Genomic DNA, 17730 nt, shown 5'->3' on the forward strand with positions numbered 1-17730 from the left:
TTCCATAGAAACCAATTTATTTCAATTGAATCAAATTAATTCATAAATTTGTCTTAAAGTTAATTGAATGTTAATTGAATTTTGTTCATCTCATTTCAAATTAATTTGATTGATTTTTAATTGAGATCAATTTATTTTAATTGGATCAAATTACTTCATCAATTTGTCTTAAAGTTAATAGAATGTTAATTGAATTTTGTTCATCTCAATTCAAATTAATTTGATTGATTTTTAATTGAGATCAATTTATTTTAATTGGATTAAATTAATTCATAAATTTGTCTCAGTCATTAGAATGTTAACTAAATTCAATTCATTTAATTTTATAAACAATATGACTAATTTAAATGCAATTCAATTTTAAACTAAATTAAGTAAATTAAAGTCATTTGAAATCAATTTATTTCAATTTAATTTAATTAGATATCCATCATTATTTTAATTTGGTTAGTAAGTTTGAGAATAAGTGGATTAATTACTCAAGTTAATTTAATCCAATTAAAATTAATTGATTTCAAAGGAAAATTAATCAAAATGATTGAATTAATTCATTTTATTTGAAATTATTTTTTATAAATATGCCTTAAAGTCAGTAAATTGTTTATTAAGTTCAATCCAAGTCAATCATCCTAATTTACTTAAAAATACAAAATTCCATTCAATTAAGACTAAATTTAGTTATTCAATTTAATTTAGTTTTATTTAATTTAATTTAGTTATCTTTAATTTACCTCAATTATTCAATTACGTTAATTTTTTTGGACTTACATGACCCCAACATGCAGCCGCATGCACCGGCGACCACATATCCTTATCCACCGCGTCCACATTGACATGCATCTCTAGCAGGAATTCCACAACGCGCACATAACCATTAGCCGCAGCTATGTGCAGCTTTAACAAAAAAGAAATGAATTCAATAAAAACCTCCACTCGTTCGTATACAACCAACTCACCGGCGTAGCACCCTGGTAGTCGGGCTCCTCCAGATCGCCACCGGTGCGCGCAACCTCCATCAGATCCTTCAGCATTTGACGCTCCGTCGATGAGCGCGTCTCATCGATCAGCTCCTGCGTCACGCCGCGCTTCGACATCTCAGCCTCTATATAGTCCAAGGTGTTCTCATCGTCGCACAGATCATACGGCATATTACCGTCCGTATTCACCGCCAACAAATTCGCACCATGATCGATGAGTATGCGCACCAATTCCAAGTGCCCACATGTGGCGGCCGCATGTAGCGGCGTCCACTTATCACTATCCTGCGCGTCCACATTCGCGCCATACTCCAGCAGTAGGCGCAACATTTCAACATTATTATCGATGCAACATTGATGTAGCGCCGTCAGCCCATCCTCGTTCGCCGCATCCGGTGTAATACCACGCTCCAGCAGTTCGGCCACTTCGTGCATATCATTGCGGCTGGCGGCCTCCAGCAGCACAACGCTGCTCTCGAAGGATATGTGACGGCTGGCGCTGCCGCTGTTCGAACGAAAGTGATGTGTGGTATGGCTGCCGCTGAGCGCTGAGGTCGCATTACCTTTGGCGCGTTGTAATTTCAGCCATTCCTTCTCCTTTTGACGCGCGACCTTAAGCTGTTGTGTGCGGCGGCTGGACGAAGAAAGATGAGAAAGAGAAAGAAAGAAATTGTTAAATTTTTGTTTTTGTATTGTGTGTGTGCGCTGGCACTTACAGTCGCGCCAGCTGCAGGCGTTCGTGCGTCGGCAGATTCTCCACTGTCTGCATCTCGGCGACTAGGTCGGCGTGCTCCATTTTCAGCTGCGCCTTGTGCGCCTCATCCGCTTTGCGGTTCACTAAAATGCCCTTGACCATGTTTGCGGCCGCTGTGTGTATTGTAGTTATTTATTTATTATTGGTTGGTTATCTTATTTAACGTTTGACGTTGACGCTTTGGAAGCGCGCGCTGTAAGCGTTGATATGTAAATTTTTACTTGCTTGTTGTTGTTGTGATAAATAGTAAGGTTGCATGTGTATTAGTCTGTGTGTGGCGTTAAAAAAGAAAGAGAAACTTTTTCATGCTAATTTGTGCTGAGCGCATAGTTGGCTTTTGTGTTGTTGTGTTTGTTGTTGTTGTGCGCTTTGTTAATCTATCTTTTATTGCAGCGCATAGAATTTGCGTTTAATAAAATTTTTTTCTGCGATTTTTTGTTGTTTCTTTAGCCTTTGCTTTTGTTTTTGTGAGTTTGGCAAGTTTTGCTGGTTTGTCCACTTTTTTCGCCGCACCTTTCCCGCGTCAGCTTACTGCGGTGCGCATGCGTATACACCAACTTGTCTATGTCAACTTTTTACTCTTGGTCTAATCGTTGCTTCAATTTATCCATTCGTCGTCGTCTCTGTGATTTGATTACTCCGTCTGGTCACACGCTTACTTTATGCGTTTCTTTCTTTTTCGTTTTATTTCTTTTCTATTCAGTCTTATATAGTCATTTTATCTCGGTTTTTTGTGCGTCAGCAGTTGGTTGGGGTTGGGTTAATGCGTTGGACTGCAATGAGAAAGCAAAATGATTCAGACTATGCATTATGTTAATTAGTAATATTTTTTTTTTATAAAAAATATGTTTTTGCTTTCAAGAAAGTGTTGTGACTAATATAATGTAAGTTTTTAGTTCTCTGAAGCTATAGATATAAGAGTATTAAAGGCTAAAGTCAAAGACGACTTGGTGGTCAGATGATATACAGTTTAACGTTCATAATTCGGTTTCTATAAGTCGAAGTTCTCCATAACTAGAACTTTTGAATTGGCAATAGCCTTTAAAAATCAAATTTCATACATTCCATAACTCAAACTTCCTTAACTCGAAGATCTCCATAACTTGAACTCTTCAATTGACAATAGAAGTCAAATTTCATACAAATTACCTTCCATAACTCGAAGTCTCTCTAACTTGAAGTTTTTGTGGCTTATGTTGATTCGAGTTAGGGAAATTCAGCTATGTATGATAACACTGTGGACGTCTCCATTTTAACTTTAGGATGAAATTATTTCTATAGTCCATTAATCAATGTAACAATTCAACAAACAAATAAGGTGGACCAAATTATATATGAGACCACTACAAAGAGAGAGAGAGAGTACATCTGTCAGAAACAATCAATAAATAACGCACTAGAAGTTATTTCTATCGGTTATGTGAAAATTTGAGTAACTGTATGACAGAACTCTCATAGGGTTCCATAAGAGGTAAATCTATATTTTCTATGCTTCAGCATTTTAGGGCTTCACATTACGATAATCTGGAAGAGATTTCGTTAGTGAAGCCACATAACCTTTTGAAATTCGTCTCAAACGCAGGCATCTTAAAGGCTGAGTACTCCTCATTAACTACGTGACGGCACTCCATCTGGTATCGCAAAGGACCAAAACTAGTCTATGTGTGGCTTTCTGGCCTACCAAATAAACCTAACCAAATTTTAAATAGGAATCCTCAGTAGATAATATTTTATTTGAAAAACCTACTTAGCAGGGTTCTCAAAAGCGGTCCACAGTTGAATAACCTTGTGGCATAGTTCTAAAATAGTCTGAACTATGATCAAAGCAAATCTTACCTCAGAACATTGGCTGATAACACAATTTACACATATACCTCTAGGGGGTATCATTTACAAACTAAGTGATGTTATTAATGGTCAACTCGTAGCATTTTGAGCTTAATATTGAAATGAGGGAAAATGTTCTGTGGCCTATTAGAAGAATATATCCTGGGATCATTTGACCAGTTTTAATTATTACGTTATTGTATCCGGACCATTTTAAGATTTTACTATCTTAGATCCTGGCTTTTTAAAATAATCTTGGAATCATTAAAAATGACTTCCCAATTGTGTTTTGGTTAGGCAGCCCATCCACAGCGGAATTTGTTCGACGAACTCATTTCTGAAAATGATGTTAGTGGGCAAGTGAAATTCTTTTTCGACGAACTGTATGTTAGTCTGCGGATGGACAACTTTATATATAGGTTTTCGAAGAAGGCCTTATAAATCTGAGGTTAGATTACCGTTGGCGATATATAAACTAAAATCAAAATAGGTAATCTACATAGGTACTAAGCAACTCCAATTTGTAGCTCTACAAACCCATAAATAAAATATTTCGACATATAGGGAAACTTGAAACTAAACTGATCAGAAAATAACAAAATAAAATATTTGAATAAGATTTTAATTTATATATGCCAGAGGTATTATCGGTAAAAGATATTAGAAAAACAGACCATAAAATTTTCAGCATGAGACAAAACCAGAAAACCCGATTAAAAACAACCTCATTTTCTATAATATATGACTTTCTGTATTGATTATGCTGTAATCAGTATATATATACTAAGTGTAAAATCGTCCAATAGGCATATTAATTAATTTTAAATCACCGAAATGATGCTATGACGTCATCATTATCAACAAAATTATAAAATTTTCATTCGATTACTTTACATATATACACGTTATTTCGCAGCACTTTACTTTTCCGGAAATTTACTTATGTTTTCAGCCAAAGTAATTGCATTAATTTATGCATTAAAATTTAATTCCACGAATACGCATCAAAAAGCCATTCGAAGCATGAAATTGTGTGACGAAAGCGGTAAAGGATATCAAAGGATATGGAAATTTATAGTTTAACATGGCATGATGTATATACAGTGGCGTCCAATGACAATGTGTTTGCATGTACATCAAAATTAGTGTATATATGTATATATGTGTGTTTGCAAATATATATGTACATATAATTTATCTCACAGCTTAAAATCTGCACTAATAAGCCAATTTATTTGGTACTTGCTGGTAAATGTTTTAAGCCAACGCAATAACGACAGCTGACATAAGGCTTTATAAGAGTAGTTGTATATATGTAAAATATATAATTATAAATATATATTCATAAACATACATACATACGCATGTAAAGGGTGTTCTTTTTGCGGTGACGAATTTTTTAGAGAGTGAGCTGCCAAGTAAAATGTCAAACCAGCTATCAAAGCAAACATATTAGTTTGACATTAATGTTCAGAATACTTTGGTAAACTACAACAAAAATAATTAAAACGGAACATAGTTCAAAAATAGTAGAATTTTTTTTTTTAAACTCGAGGTCAAACTTATCTTGTAGTTTTTACCACTAAATCATCTAACATAAGCAGGATCTGAATCATCGGTTAAATCACCACAACTAAATAGGCAAGATTTCTCTATATGGAACGCATACCTTCTCGGAAGCGACTCCTCAAGCTTCTTAGCATTAAAAAGTGAATTCCTGGTGTGTTTTGATGCTGAAGATCGAACATTTTGTTTAAATGAACTCGCGACTGTTTGGAAGTCCGAGCCATCATCAGTCGTCTAAGTGTTTTCTGGAACCACTAGAATATTATAAAAACCAATAGAGTATGAGAATCCCTTACTTTATTGTTACAAATTTTCGATGATTAAACAATATTCTGCCTGAGACAGTCAGTTCTAGCTCATGAAATTTGATTCCGGTTAACTACTTTTTATCGGAGACCCGTCATGTCAGGAGGCTATAATGATAAACCAGCTACGACAGCCCACTTGGAGCCCAATATGCAATACCTTCTTAATGAAAAGACCGGCTTTCCGCAAAATATGATATATGGTGATTTAATATTCAGTTCTTCATAAGACAAAGTAGCGTTAGTCATATACTCTTTGGTATATTTTTTTCAAGGTCTACAAACCGTTTGTGAACTATTTAAACTGAAATATTGGTGCTATTATTAATTGCTGTTTTTTTTTATTTTAAAGAAAATTCCTATTATTCCAAAAATTACACCCTTTATTTACGACAATTACCACTCTTACAAGCACACCCTATTCAATTAATTTCCAATTATGTTTTGACATTGCTTGCGACTAACGCACCAGTCTTCATTGCTGCAATAATTGCAGCATTAAATTGGCTTAAAGTGATGGAGACGCGCTACACACAGACACACCAATCAGCAAGCAAGAGAGCCGGAGTAGAGCAATACTCGGCTCAATTGCCGAGCAATGTCGCCCACGACAAGGACACATGCTGTTTTATATGGCTACAGCTGGTATGTGGTGGGGACACAGCAGACGAAAAGTGATCAAAAATCAGTAAAAAGCAAATAAGGGAGAAAATAAAAATGAGAAAAAAAAAATACGCCAACAACAACAGCAAAATTTGTCAACTAATGGATGTGACATATAAAAAAAGCGCGTAAAATTTATAGCGTAGATCGAGCAGCGAAATAATGTCAAAAAAGTAAATTGAAAAGGGACGTAATGAGCAAAGTAATTGTTGTTGTTATTGTTATTGTTGTAGTTACAGTAATGTTTGGCGACTGCACGCGGCGATGCGAGCAAATTAATGCCGAGTGCAAATAAACTTTAAATGCATTTCCGCTTGACATATTTTCCATTTGCCGTTTACTGTTATTAACTGTAAGGGCGTTGAGTTGGGTCAAATTGAAAAACAAAAATAACAACAACAACAAATAAATCACAAAGTGTTGTAATTTGAGCGACAAGTTGCATAAATACATGCAACATAGAAATCAGGAGAGCAGGAAAAAGGCGATTAAATTAGTGAGCGAAGTTGCAGTTAAAACAACTACAACAAAAACAATAACTAAAAATAAAAATAAGAAACACAAGCATAAAATGCCAATAACCCACACATACTGACATATTTGCGCGCTGTAATTGCGTTTGCTGTTGCAGTAGGAGAAAGCAAAGCGCAGCGAAGCAAGGTGTTCGCATATAAACGCACACTCACTCGCATACTGTTACACCCCGCAAACTACAAGTAAAGTAAACATATGCAGGCGTTGTTGTAAAAGCGTGCGTGCATATAAAAGTGGAAATAAAAACAAAAAGAAACCAAACGACCTTGCAACAATGCGCTCGTAAATAGTGCGCTTACCTCCAAAAATAACAAAAAAAAAAACATTAAACACTAGCAACAACATACCAGCAACATTGCAGCGCACTGAAAGCAAAATGCTGTAAGGAAGCACCAAATTAAAATGTTTTTCTGCGGTGTTGGTAATGCTGGTGCTGCTCGTGCAGGTGACCGACGTCCCAGCAGTGGATCAATGAAGTTTGATTGAGTAATTCTGAATAAGAGAGTTGCAAAAGAACACGCTCAACTCGCTTAAAATGTGTCTAAAGGCATGCAACAACGTTGGTGTTTAAAAGGCTGCGGTTGTCCCGGTTGTATAAAGGGTTTTTTAATAAGGGCGCTACAAATGCGCTACGGTTTGGGATATCAATTCTTTATCCCTATGAAAGTACATTCGATGCCTTTATGTATGGAACTCGATTTCTTTTGCATGTCCAGCATTGGAACGCTTGTAGAAGTCCCGACGCTGAACCCAATTTTCGGCGGTTTTCAAGCATAAATTGGTCGATACACGTTCGATATTAGTACGAAGTTCAATCGTCGCTGGGTTGTTGGCTTAGACCATAGACTTGACGTAGCCACACAGGAAATAGTCTAACGGCGTCAAATCGCACGAGCGAGGCGGCCAATTGACTGGGCCATTTTAGTGACATTCCCTATGTGGCTTGTGACACCGTCCTGTTGGAACCATACATTGTCCAAGTACATATCATCCAATTCGGGAAAAAATATTCGATTATCATTCACAGTAACGTGCCGGTCTTTATCATCACGGAAAAGGACGGCCTATAAACCGCACCAAACCGTATTTTTTGCGAGATGCAATGGTAACTCATGGAGTACGTGTAATCCACACGTCCGGACTGACCAATAACGCATATTTTGCTTATTGACGAAGCCCTTCAGCCTCATCGCTGAAGATGATTTTTCGATGAAAATCGGGATTATTTTCAAGTTGTTGCTCAGCCAAATTCACGAATATACGACGATTCTGGTGGTCAATCTGTTTAAGTTTTTGCGTCAATTTGATTTTGTAAAAATGTAGGCCAAGATCCTTTCGCAAAATTCGCCACAATGACGTCACAGAGATGCCCAACGCTTGAGTACGACGTGTGAGAGACTGATTTGGGTGATCCTCAATTGATGCGTTAGCGGCAGCAATATTCCTGACACTACGGGCACTTCTTTGTCTCCCTGTGGATTCAAATTTTTCCACCAGACGGTCAATTTCTAATCTGACAGGACGATTATGACGACCATAAATTGGACGTAGCGCTCTTAAAGTTGAGGGCACTGACTCCGAATTTCGGCAGTAAATTTTAAAACTTTCAACTCGTTGTTGGATCGTATATCTTTCCATGATGAAATGGGAAACCTTACTGAAGAGAACTGTCAAAAGAGCGTCGTCGTATGCTGTCCCTGTCGGTCTACTTTTGTAGCGTTCTATTGCTAAGCTGCTCGCAAACTCGTAAACTCCGGGTCATACACATCGAAAGTGACTCGCCAAATGCTCTGTGAATTTTGGTTTGGATCCGGTACCCATTCCTGTTTGTGGCGAATGATTTTTTTGGAGGAAAATTCACCTCGAGAGGCATGTGAAAATCACCAGTCCCAGTTTTTAGTCAATAGGGATGAATGTTTGTTTCTATGGGTCCTAGAGAAAACATTGACTAAGCTTTCTGAACACAGTAACGTTATTGGAGAGTTATACCATCAATTGTTGAAGTCAGCACCAGCAATCTAAGAGAGAGTATTGCAAGCAACATATGATCTCATTCGTTATTCAATCTCTTATTGATTATACCGATTATACAGAAACAGTTCCTTTTCAAGTCTTTAACGAAATATGTTACAAAGTCCTAAGCATTTCTTCACTGGGTTATCCGCATTGCCAAAGGTATTTCGTGTGCACAGCCAGCATTTTTGCGTGTGAGGTAGGTTACAAGCGGGTGGTAAATAGTCTACGACTTTGTGGCCGCTGCGTGATGAAGCCGCCACACCAAACGGCAGTGGTTAAAGACAACTTGATGGGTCTACTAAATTGAGATCGAGATAATGAGTGTGTTTGGACTTTTAATGACTTTCCAAAGAATTTAATAATCAGCGCTGTTTTCCCTTTGTTCTCTGCCTTGCTGCTTACTTACTTTGATAATAACGAATTTTCGCCTGACTGTGTGTAACGTGTGTAAGGCACACGTGTCATAATGTTTACATACCCGGTTTGCGGGTGTGAGGCAGGAGCCGACATGAGCATAAGCTCAAGGAATGAATGCAGGAATTTGCTGTAATGCCTGACTATAAGAAAAATAATGAAGAAAATAACAAGAGACACAACAACAATACAAATAAGCTGCGAAGTAGTAAGTAAGGAATGTGCTAAAGACGACGTAAGACTGCGGAAAATAGTTACTGTTACAAACAGTAATAACAAGACAACGCCAAAAAGTAGTTAACATAAGAAAAACAACAAACAAAAAAGGACAAGATAACTATAACAACAATTACAACGGCATTAGTACTAAAAGTGCGAGCATTTTGAAGAAAAGAGCAAGCAGCACGATAGCAGAAAGCAAAATATACAAAAACAAGAAAAAATAAAAAAAATAAAATTGCATTGCGAGTAGGCAAGCTTTTTGCGTTCTGTCACCCACTCTTGACGCCAAAGAATTAATTAAAGTTAACGTTATTGTCGCACAATCAACGAATGTTTACTTACGTTGATAGCGCTCACGCACACAATTACACACTCATACACATAAATACACACTTAAAGTAATAAATGCGACAAGCAACAACAACTATAACAACAATAATAGTAAGCGCGCTATCGATGCGTAACTGCAAAATAGCAACTATAATAAAAGTTACGACTGTAAAATAGCATTTTCACACCCTTAAGTTGAATTTATGTACACGAGTGCGGCATTAAAAGCAGCACAACAACAGCACAAAACAACAAGAATAATAGTAAAACTGTTTCAACGACATTATGTAGGACGAAAGCACGGTTGAGAATGCAATGAAGAACATAAATTAAGATTACAAGTAAGGTGTACAGTGGGTCAAGGTCAAAAGTGTTGATAAGAAACCGCAAGGAAGCCGTCGCTAAAGCGTTTAAGAAATTGGAGTAAGGAAGCAAAAATTGAAACAAAAATACAAAAACCAATACAAACCGAAGAGATAGGAATTAAAAATAAAAAAGGCAAAATATGTGAATATACTAAAAAAAATTAAATTAAACCGCCGATAATATGGCTGCTTCATATTGGAATGAACTTTCTTTGCATTATATATAACATATCACATAAAAAAATCTCAATAACATAACCTAAATTTACGAAAATTAAACAAACATTCATGAAAATTCATTTCTTTTGAAGCTCAATGTAGATATATGTATTTGGTTCTTAGGGATTCGGTGCGACCATTCCCAAAATGTAAAATATATGAAACATCAATTTATCAACATCAGTATATATTATATTAGGTTGGCAAATATCCCTACTTCCGCCCATCCTTCCGCCTTTTTGTCTTCTGAATTTCGCGGCTAAGTACAAAGCGCTACAGAACTCATATCTGGTAATACTATACATTTTGAAAGGTCTTGACATAACCTAAAAACGACGCTATGCATGATAGTATGGATATTTCGTTCAACAGTTATAGAGGTGTAAACATGAAGTTCTCCTTCGTGAAAGGCAAATCCGATAGAGAAACGTTCCGTGAGATTAATGGTGTTTTGGGGGATGGTACTCTATCACTTCGAACTGCGGAAAATGGTTTCAACGATTCAGAGCCGGTGAAAACGACACCATGGATAAGCCAGCCGGCGGAAGAACTGTGACGACGAATACCGATCAAATCATGGAAAACATCGAGTTAGATCGGCTTGTGGCATCTCGTGACATCGTCCAGGAGATGGGAGTTAGTCACCAAATCATTTTAAACCATCTGCAGAAGGCTGCATACACAAAAAAGCTGTATGTTTGGGTGCCGCATGATTTGACGCAAAAAAACCTTCTGGACCGAATCAACGCCTGCGATATGCTGCTGAAACGGTACGAACTCGACCCATTTTTGAAGCGGATGGTGACTGGCGACGAAAAATGGAGCACATATGACAATATCAAGCGAAAACGGTCGTGGTTGAAGGCCTATGAAACGTCCCAAATAGTGGCCAAGCCGGGATTGACGGCCAGGAAGGTTTTGCTGTGTGTGGTGGGATGAGAAGGGAATCATCCACTATGAGCTGCTCCCATATGGCCAGACGCTTCATTCTACCATCTACTGCGAACAACTGGACCGCTTGAAGCAGGTGATCGACCAGAAGCATCCGGAGTTAGCCAACAGAAAGGGTGTAGTGTTCCACTAGGATAACGCCAGACCACACACTTCATTGATGACTCGTCAGAAGCTGCGGGAGGTCGGGAGGTTTTATCGCATCCACCATATAGCCCGAACATATCGCCAAGTGATTACCACCTGTTTCTGTCCATGGCGAACGTCCTTGGTGGTATAAAGTTGAACTCAAAAGATGGCTTGTGAAAAGTGACTGTTCGAGTCCGGCGCATATTTGAACTAAAACCGATCACTGAAACACTTTTTATAAAGCATTGAATAAAGAGCAAAAAGTCGGAGGGAGATATTTGCTGAACTAATATATGAATCGTCAATTTATCAGCATTAGTAGATCTAAAAATGAATCTTTAAAAAATAAAATAGTGCTCTGTAATTTGAGATGATGTAAAACATTACTAACGGTATGGTCGATAATATTCGAACAATATCTTCAACGCAGATGCAATCTAAATGGTCTAACTTTTAGTTATTATCTGTCTCATCGGTTATTCTCCCTCATTGGTAGTATGATATGATGGATCTGTCTTTCTTGTAATTTTCCCGAAGATACGGTTCTTAATTCATGAAACGTCATCAGAAAAATATCAGGAATAACATATCATCCTCACTTGATATCCAAAATACATATGCCATCTCGATCACAGAAGCAGAAAGGCGAACCAAATGAAGGACAATCGAAGTGCCTATTCTGAGGCAAGAATCAATTTTTAAAAGAAACGACATGTTATCTACAACTCTATAAATCAGTTTTGATCAACAGCAGATAGTCATCTTCGTATTAAGTCCAAACCGTACAACATTTTCTGTTACAAATACAACTTTGATAAACATTACTATTATTAGGAATTCGATAAATTTTTAAAAAGAAGTTGCTTCTTTGACAAAAATTTCCTTCAAAGATTTCTTATGAAACAATGTTTTTGTTACATCATCTTAAGGTAAAACGTCTTAAAAAATTGGTAGATAGTGATAGTTCTTTTCGGGAAATACATCCAATACCGACCTGGCGACTAAGAACTTATTTTTTGAAAACACATACAGAATATATGGAAAGTTGCGTTTTGGAAAGAAATATTGCGTTTTACAGTTCATACTCAAGTTCTGCTTAAGTACTGAAAATGGGAGACTTAAGCAGTGCTTAAGTAATAGCTGATTTTTGTTTTGAATATTGACTTATTTGTCAAAAAAATAAAATAAAAATTATTTGCTGAAAATTTTTTTGGAATTTCTTGCATTCAATGACGGTTATATGCTTTCCTGCAAGTTGCAATAGGTGCCACCACTCGCTTGCGGTGAAATTCGGTGTCCTTTTATTGTTTCCATCCATTTCCCAGATTCTAAATTTATTCGTCGCAAAGTTATTTTTATCCACAATAATTTCAATTTGTCAGATGGTATTTGTAAACAAATGTTTTTCATTGTGCTGCCATATATCATAATAGAATTTTATAGAAAATAAGCATCGACTGTGAAACGCAAATGACTACTCAGTCAACAACAATGCTTAGCTAAGATTTTATTTGGGCACAACTCAAGTACGAACTGTGAAACCGGGCATTAAGCTTTATTTCGTCTAATTAGTATCACAATGTTTTACGAGGTGAGAGTTGAGTTTATCTGAACTGGTATTTTGAAATCAAACCCTTTTTATAACATATGTAAATCAAGACTTATTGGAGTATGGATTTGTGTTTTAATACTAATGAACTGAATATACCAAGAAATATAATTTTTCGCTTGAAGTAGTTGGAGACTAAATCTTTGTTGTTGTTCTTCAAATTATTAAGGTCTGTAACATTGCTAATGTGATGAGTTAGAAAGAGATAAAGAGAGAGTAAGAGCTTTTTTTATATGCATTACAAACTTAAAGTGTGCTAATGAATTAGAAAATGAGAGAGTGGGACAACCTGCCATATAAATACATTTGAAATTAACTTGATTTGTTTTAAATGATTGCCTACTCAGGTCTTTATAGATTTTTTAAATAGTCCCCTAACGCTTAGTCCACACCGGATTAAACAAGATGTCTTTCTTGTCTTATTAGACAACATCCCATAACTTCATATGAGACAACCCACACCGAATAAGACGAGACAAAAACGCATGCTCGCTTGGTTTCGGCTAGAACAAAATACGTTTTTGTGTCTTATTAGTTAAAGAACTTTTTGACTAGTCCGGCGTGGGTTGAGCCTAAATGATCAAAACAATTTTATACGTATAAGAACAGAAAACTTATTAATTGCCTAAATTAAAAGAATATTTGCCAGAGAAATTTAATTTCTGTACTTGAAATCATATAAAAAACAGTTTGTAACTTGTAGTTCGAGACTTAACCAGCATTAGTAACCTAATTTTAAACCTCACAGCTGTTTTCGGAAATAAATTCCACCCACTTTAATTCAACAACAACCTAACCTCAAATAATTTTTTATATACTGTTTTATTTTCTCGAACCATTCGCACTTCAAAGCATTTGCTGCCAAAGTTATGGGTCAATTAAATTAAACGACCGTTATAAAACAGTTACAAATTTCGCACACCTCTTCTAAATGGCTTATACTCCGACAGTGACAACCAGATTAGGTCATTGCTCAAGTAATGAACACAAGCGACGGGTGACCCACGTCACCACCTTGGCAAAGAGTCAATAAGTCAACCGTATTTCGGCAGCAACGACGACGGCAACGTAGCACACGATTTTTTTTTCGGCCAATCAAGCGCTCAACCGTTATCAGTGTACGCGTGCTCAGGGAAAACAAAAGCAAAACGAGATAAAAAGAACTCGCGCGTTGCTGCCATTAAATTCAGTTGAACGAATTTTGCGAGTTTCGCTTGAGTCAGCCGCGACGATGAAAAAGTGTGTGGGTGTAACAGTAGTTACGATTGAGGTAGTTGCTTGTAGTTGTAGATACGAGAACATGGCACTCGCTGCTACGTGCAATGATAGTAAAATCAAATAGACACCACTAAATGTCGAAGTGATGATGAAGACTCGCACACAGACGCGGACAACCGCACACCCGGACCACAGTGGGGTCAGAGGCAACCACATGCAGTCAGGTTGAGTTGACGTAATTTTCGGTTAACTGCAGCATTGTTGTTGTTGCAAATGGTAAACACTGGCCTCGTTGCCACACCGCAACATTTAGTTGCGAAAGCGCATTAGCGACAACAAAAACAATAACAAAACAAATGTTAAACAAGCTTTATAGTAAGTTTGAAGTAAACATTAAATGAGATACAAAACCCTCAACTGGCCCCGCTATTAAAAAGTTCTAATGTCTCTGCGTGTGCGCGGGTGTGTTTAGAGCAAAACTATGCAGAACAGCGCAAAAAGCTGAGTCAAGGCAGGCAGGCAATACGCCCGCGTACTAAGTAGTATGGCTTAACCGGGGTTTTGGGGTTGTATGACAATGTTATTGCGGCTACCACTGGCATGCTGGCCAACAGGCGGGTCGGTAGTCGGTCGGTCGGGCAGGCAGCAAGCAGATAACACGAACCACATTTTCGCCAACGACGACAAAGTTTTCTCTTGTCATTCTGCTTGCCGTCACAGCTGTTTGTTATTAATGTTGGGGAATTTTATTGTAGTTGTTGCAGTTGTTTTTGTTGTCTTTAATACATATTACTTAACGTGTTGTTTGTGAAGTAAAGACAAAACTTAGCATAGTAAAATATCCTCTGAAATGGGGGGCAATTAGGAGGGATGCATTGGCAGGATCCATGGCTAAGTGAGTTAGATTGAAGAATTTAAGCCAATTCATAACGGTAATGTGCAGCTGTTAAAGATTTTTATATGCCAGCATAGTTAGTTACTGTTTATGTTTATAATTTATTTTGTTTAAGATTTTTTGCTGAATATTTTCCTAACGAGCTCCAGCGAAACCTTTGGCACATCTATTTTTCGCGTTTGAGAAATTGGTGGCGAAAGAAAGGGTTTTTTATGTATATAATTTACAGATATTATGCATGATAGGATTACTATTTACTTGTACGTTAGATCGAGCTTTCTCTTCATCTTTACCTTTTCATCGTATGATCTTTATATTACTTGAATTGTCGGTCCTACTAGTTTCAAGCCCCTACATATGGTTGATAAATCTTTTAGCAGCATCGTGGCAGCAATACATTCAGAATTTTTTATATCGATAGATTTTAGAAAAAATTTGTCCGATGTCGAGATCTGGAACATGATAGTCACGAATTTTATCCTAATTTTACCGTTATTGAGCTCTGATATGACATTTGCTAATTTCTGAGTAATTAATTGCAAGTATTATAATATTTAATGAGACTTCCATCTGACTCAATTCAACATGTTACTGCACGCAGAGACATATTCGATAGGATCAAAGGAAAAATGTCGATAAATTTTAAAGAAGTCGTTCTCTAGACTGAACCAAATATGAGTCCAAGAGAAACTACAGGAATAAAACTAAGACGAAATTTTTTGACGCGAAAAAAGTAATAAGTACATATTCTCCTCGATAAACATGCTACTGGTGCGAGTTATAAATCGATAGTAATATAACCAAAAAGTTATCGATACAATTTTTTTATTAAAATTCAAAGAAAAATCATGCTAATGCTAATACATCCTGATTACCAAAACATCAGTAGAGAGCTGTGGACTTTCATGAAATTGGTTGCGAATGCTTAAGCGGTAGATACCATAGATAAATCTTGAAATGAATCTCAAGATATAATATATTTCATCAAGACATCTAAAAATCATTATTCAGCGATAGATGGAGTATTAGACTAGAAAATAGTAACGTAATTAAAATATATTCTGGGATAGAAATTTATAAAATGTTTAAAGACCAATATTACGTAAGATTACCCTAGGGGATTTTAGATCGGTAATTGAATATAGACAGTGCAAGGTAGGGAGTTGTTGGTGTTGTTGATGCTGGCAACAATGTCAGCCTAGAAATCCAACGCAGAATCACTCTACCAACAGGTGCTACTTTGGACTAAGTAGGCCATTGAAAAGCAAAGTCCTTTCTTGACGAACATAAACTAAACTCTACAAGTCCCTCATCATTTCCGTCCTACTTTATGGCGCAGAAGCGTAGACGACGTCAACATCAGATGAGACGACACTAGGAGTTTTCGAGAGAAAGGTTTTGCGGATGATATATGGCCCCTTAAACAATGGCAACGGCGAATACCGCAGACGATGGAATGAAGCTGTATGTGTTATTCGACGACATTGACATAGTGAAGCGAATAAAAAGACAGCGGCTGCGCTGGCTAGGTAACGTTATTCGAATGGACGAAAGTGCCCCAGCTCTGAAAGTTTTCGATGCAGTATGACTTGCCATCTTGTAAGTCTACTATAAGAACTATTAAGTTATTTCGTCAACGAACGCCAAATCTACTTATTAATCGTTAAAAAACGAAACACGAAAACGGATTACTTAGTGTTTAAGTTAAAAAGTTAAAATTATATGTTTTCTGCTGGTTCGTTAGCGTAAAGTTTTTAACACTCAATTCAGCTATTAATATGAAATTAAGCGCTGATATACATTGAAAATGAGTCATATTAGAATATATTTGAGGTTAAAGAGAAAAAGGTTTATGTAAATTGACATTCTGAGTATAATAGAAATATCATAATACTTTTAGAATTTCACTAATTTTAATGCTTATAAATTTTTTGTTAGAAATATTAGTTCTCACGGCACAAAAATATTTATCTACAAACACTATTTTATTACCTTTTTGTGATTTGAGAGTGAGAGCTGAATATTGAGGTCATGAACTAACACTTAATTGCGTCTAAATTTAGGTTAAGTGTTATAACGGTATGTTGTAATAAAAATAAATATACAAATATTAACAAAAAAATATAATTGGGCGCAATTAAATTTTTTTCATTGAATGAAAATTAAACTTTCCCACACTGCTCCACAAACTTACCACAAAATAGCACCTATCGCTAAACACCATTTATAATTTTTTTTCGGAATTTTTTCTCCGTTAATTTATGTATACGAAATTGAGGGCAACGGAACAACAATTGAAATCAGTTGAGAATTAAATGCGATAAGATAAAATTTAACGACCGCAAAAAAGGTATGCCAATCTCTATATATATGTACATATATGTATGACTGTAGTATTTACACAGCTATGCGGCAAAAATGTGGGTGCGCATATAAAAGTAATATATAATACAATACAATAAATATTTATGCACAGACAAAAAGCTATAAAATGAAATTAAACGCCACCCAAAATGAGACTAAATAAATAAATAGCAAAATTGCAAACGAACGATAGCGAAAAACCAATAACAAAAATAAACCACAACAAAAATAGTGGATTAAAAAAGTAGAATAAAGCCCCTAAAAAAAGTATTGTGGCAACGCCAACGTCAGGAAAAACTAGTCAAATGCCATAAATTACCACACGAAGCGACGAAGGAAGGCCGTTTAATTTCATTTTCCACAACGTTTTTT

General features: G+C 36.4%; 1 protein-coding gene across 9 annotated transcripts in view; it reads right to left on the bottom strand.

The window, feature by feature from the left end:
* LOC105215175 (protein phosphatase 1 regulatory subunit 16A) overlaps positions 1-17730 on the bottom strand; it is a 111793-nt gene that overhangs the window by 7983 nt on the left and 86080 nt on the right. For all 9 annotated transcript variants that reach the window (XM_054229670.1, XM_054229669.1, XM_011189001.3 and 6 more), the window contains 3 exons: positions 1694-2504; positions 957-1611; positions 769-894 (listed from right to left, as the gene is read on the bottom strand). In XM_054229670.1, the coding sequence (XP_054085645.1) occupies positions 769-894; positions 957-1611; positions 1694-1833 (921 nt within the window). In that variant the 5' untranslated portion in view covers positions 1834-2504. The remainder of the gene's footprint in view (positions 1-768; positions 895-956; positions 1612-1693; positions 2505-17730) is intronic.

This window comes from Zeugodacus cucurbitae, chromosome 4 (genome assembly GCF_028554725.1).
Source record: "Zeugodacus cucurbitae isolate PBARC_wt_2022May chromosome 4, idZeuCucr1.2, whole genome shotgun sequence".
Lineage (NCBI taxonomy): Eukaryota > Metazoa > Arthropoda > Insecta > Diptera > Tephritidae > Zeugodacus > Zeugodacus cucurbitae.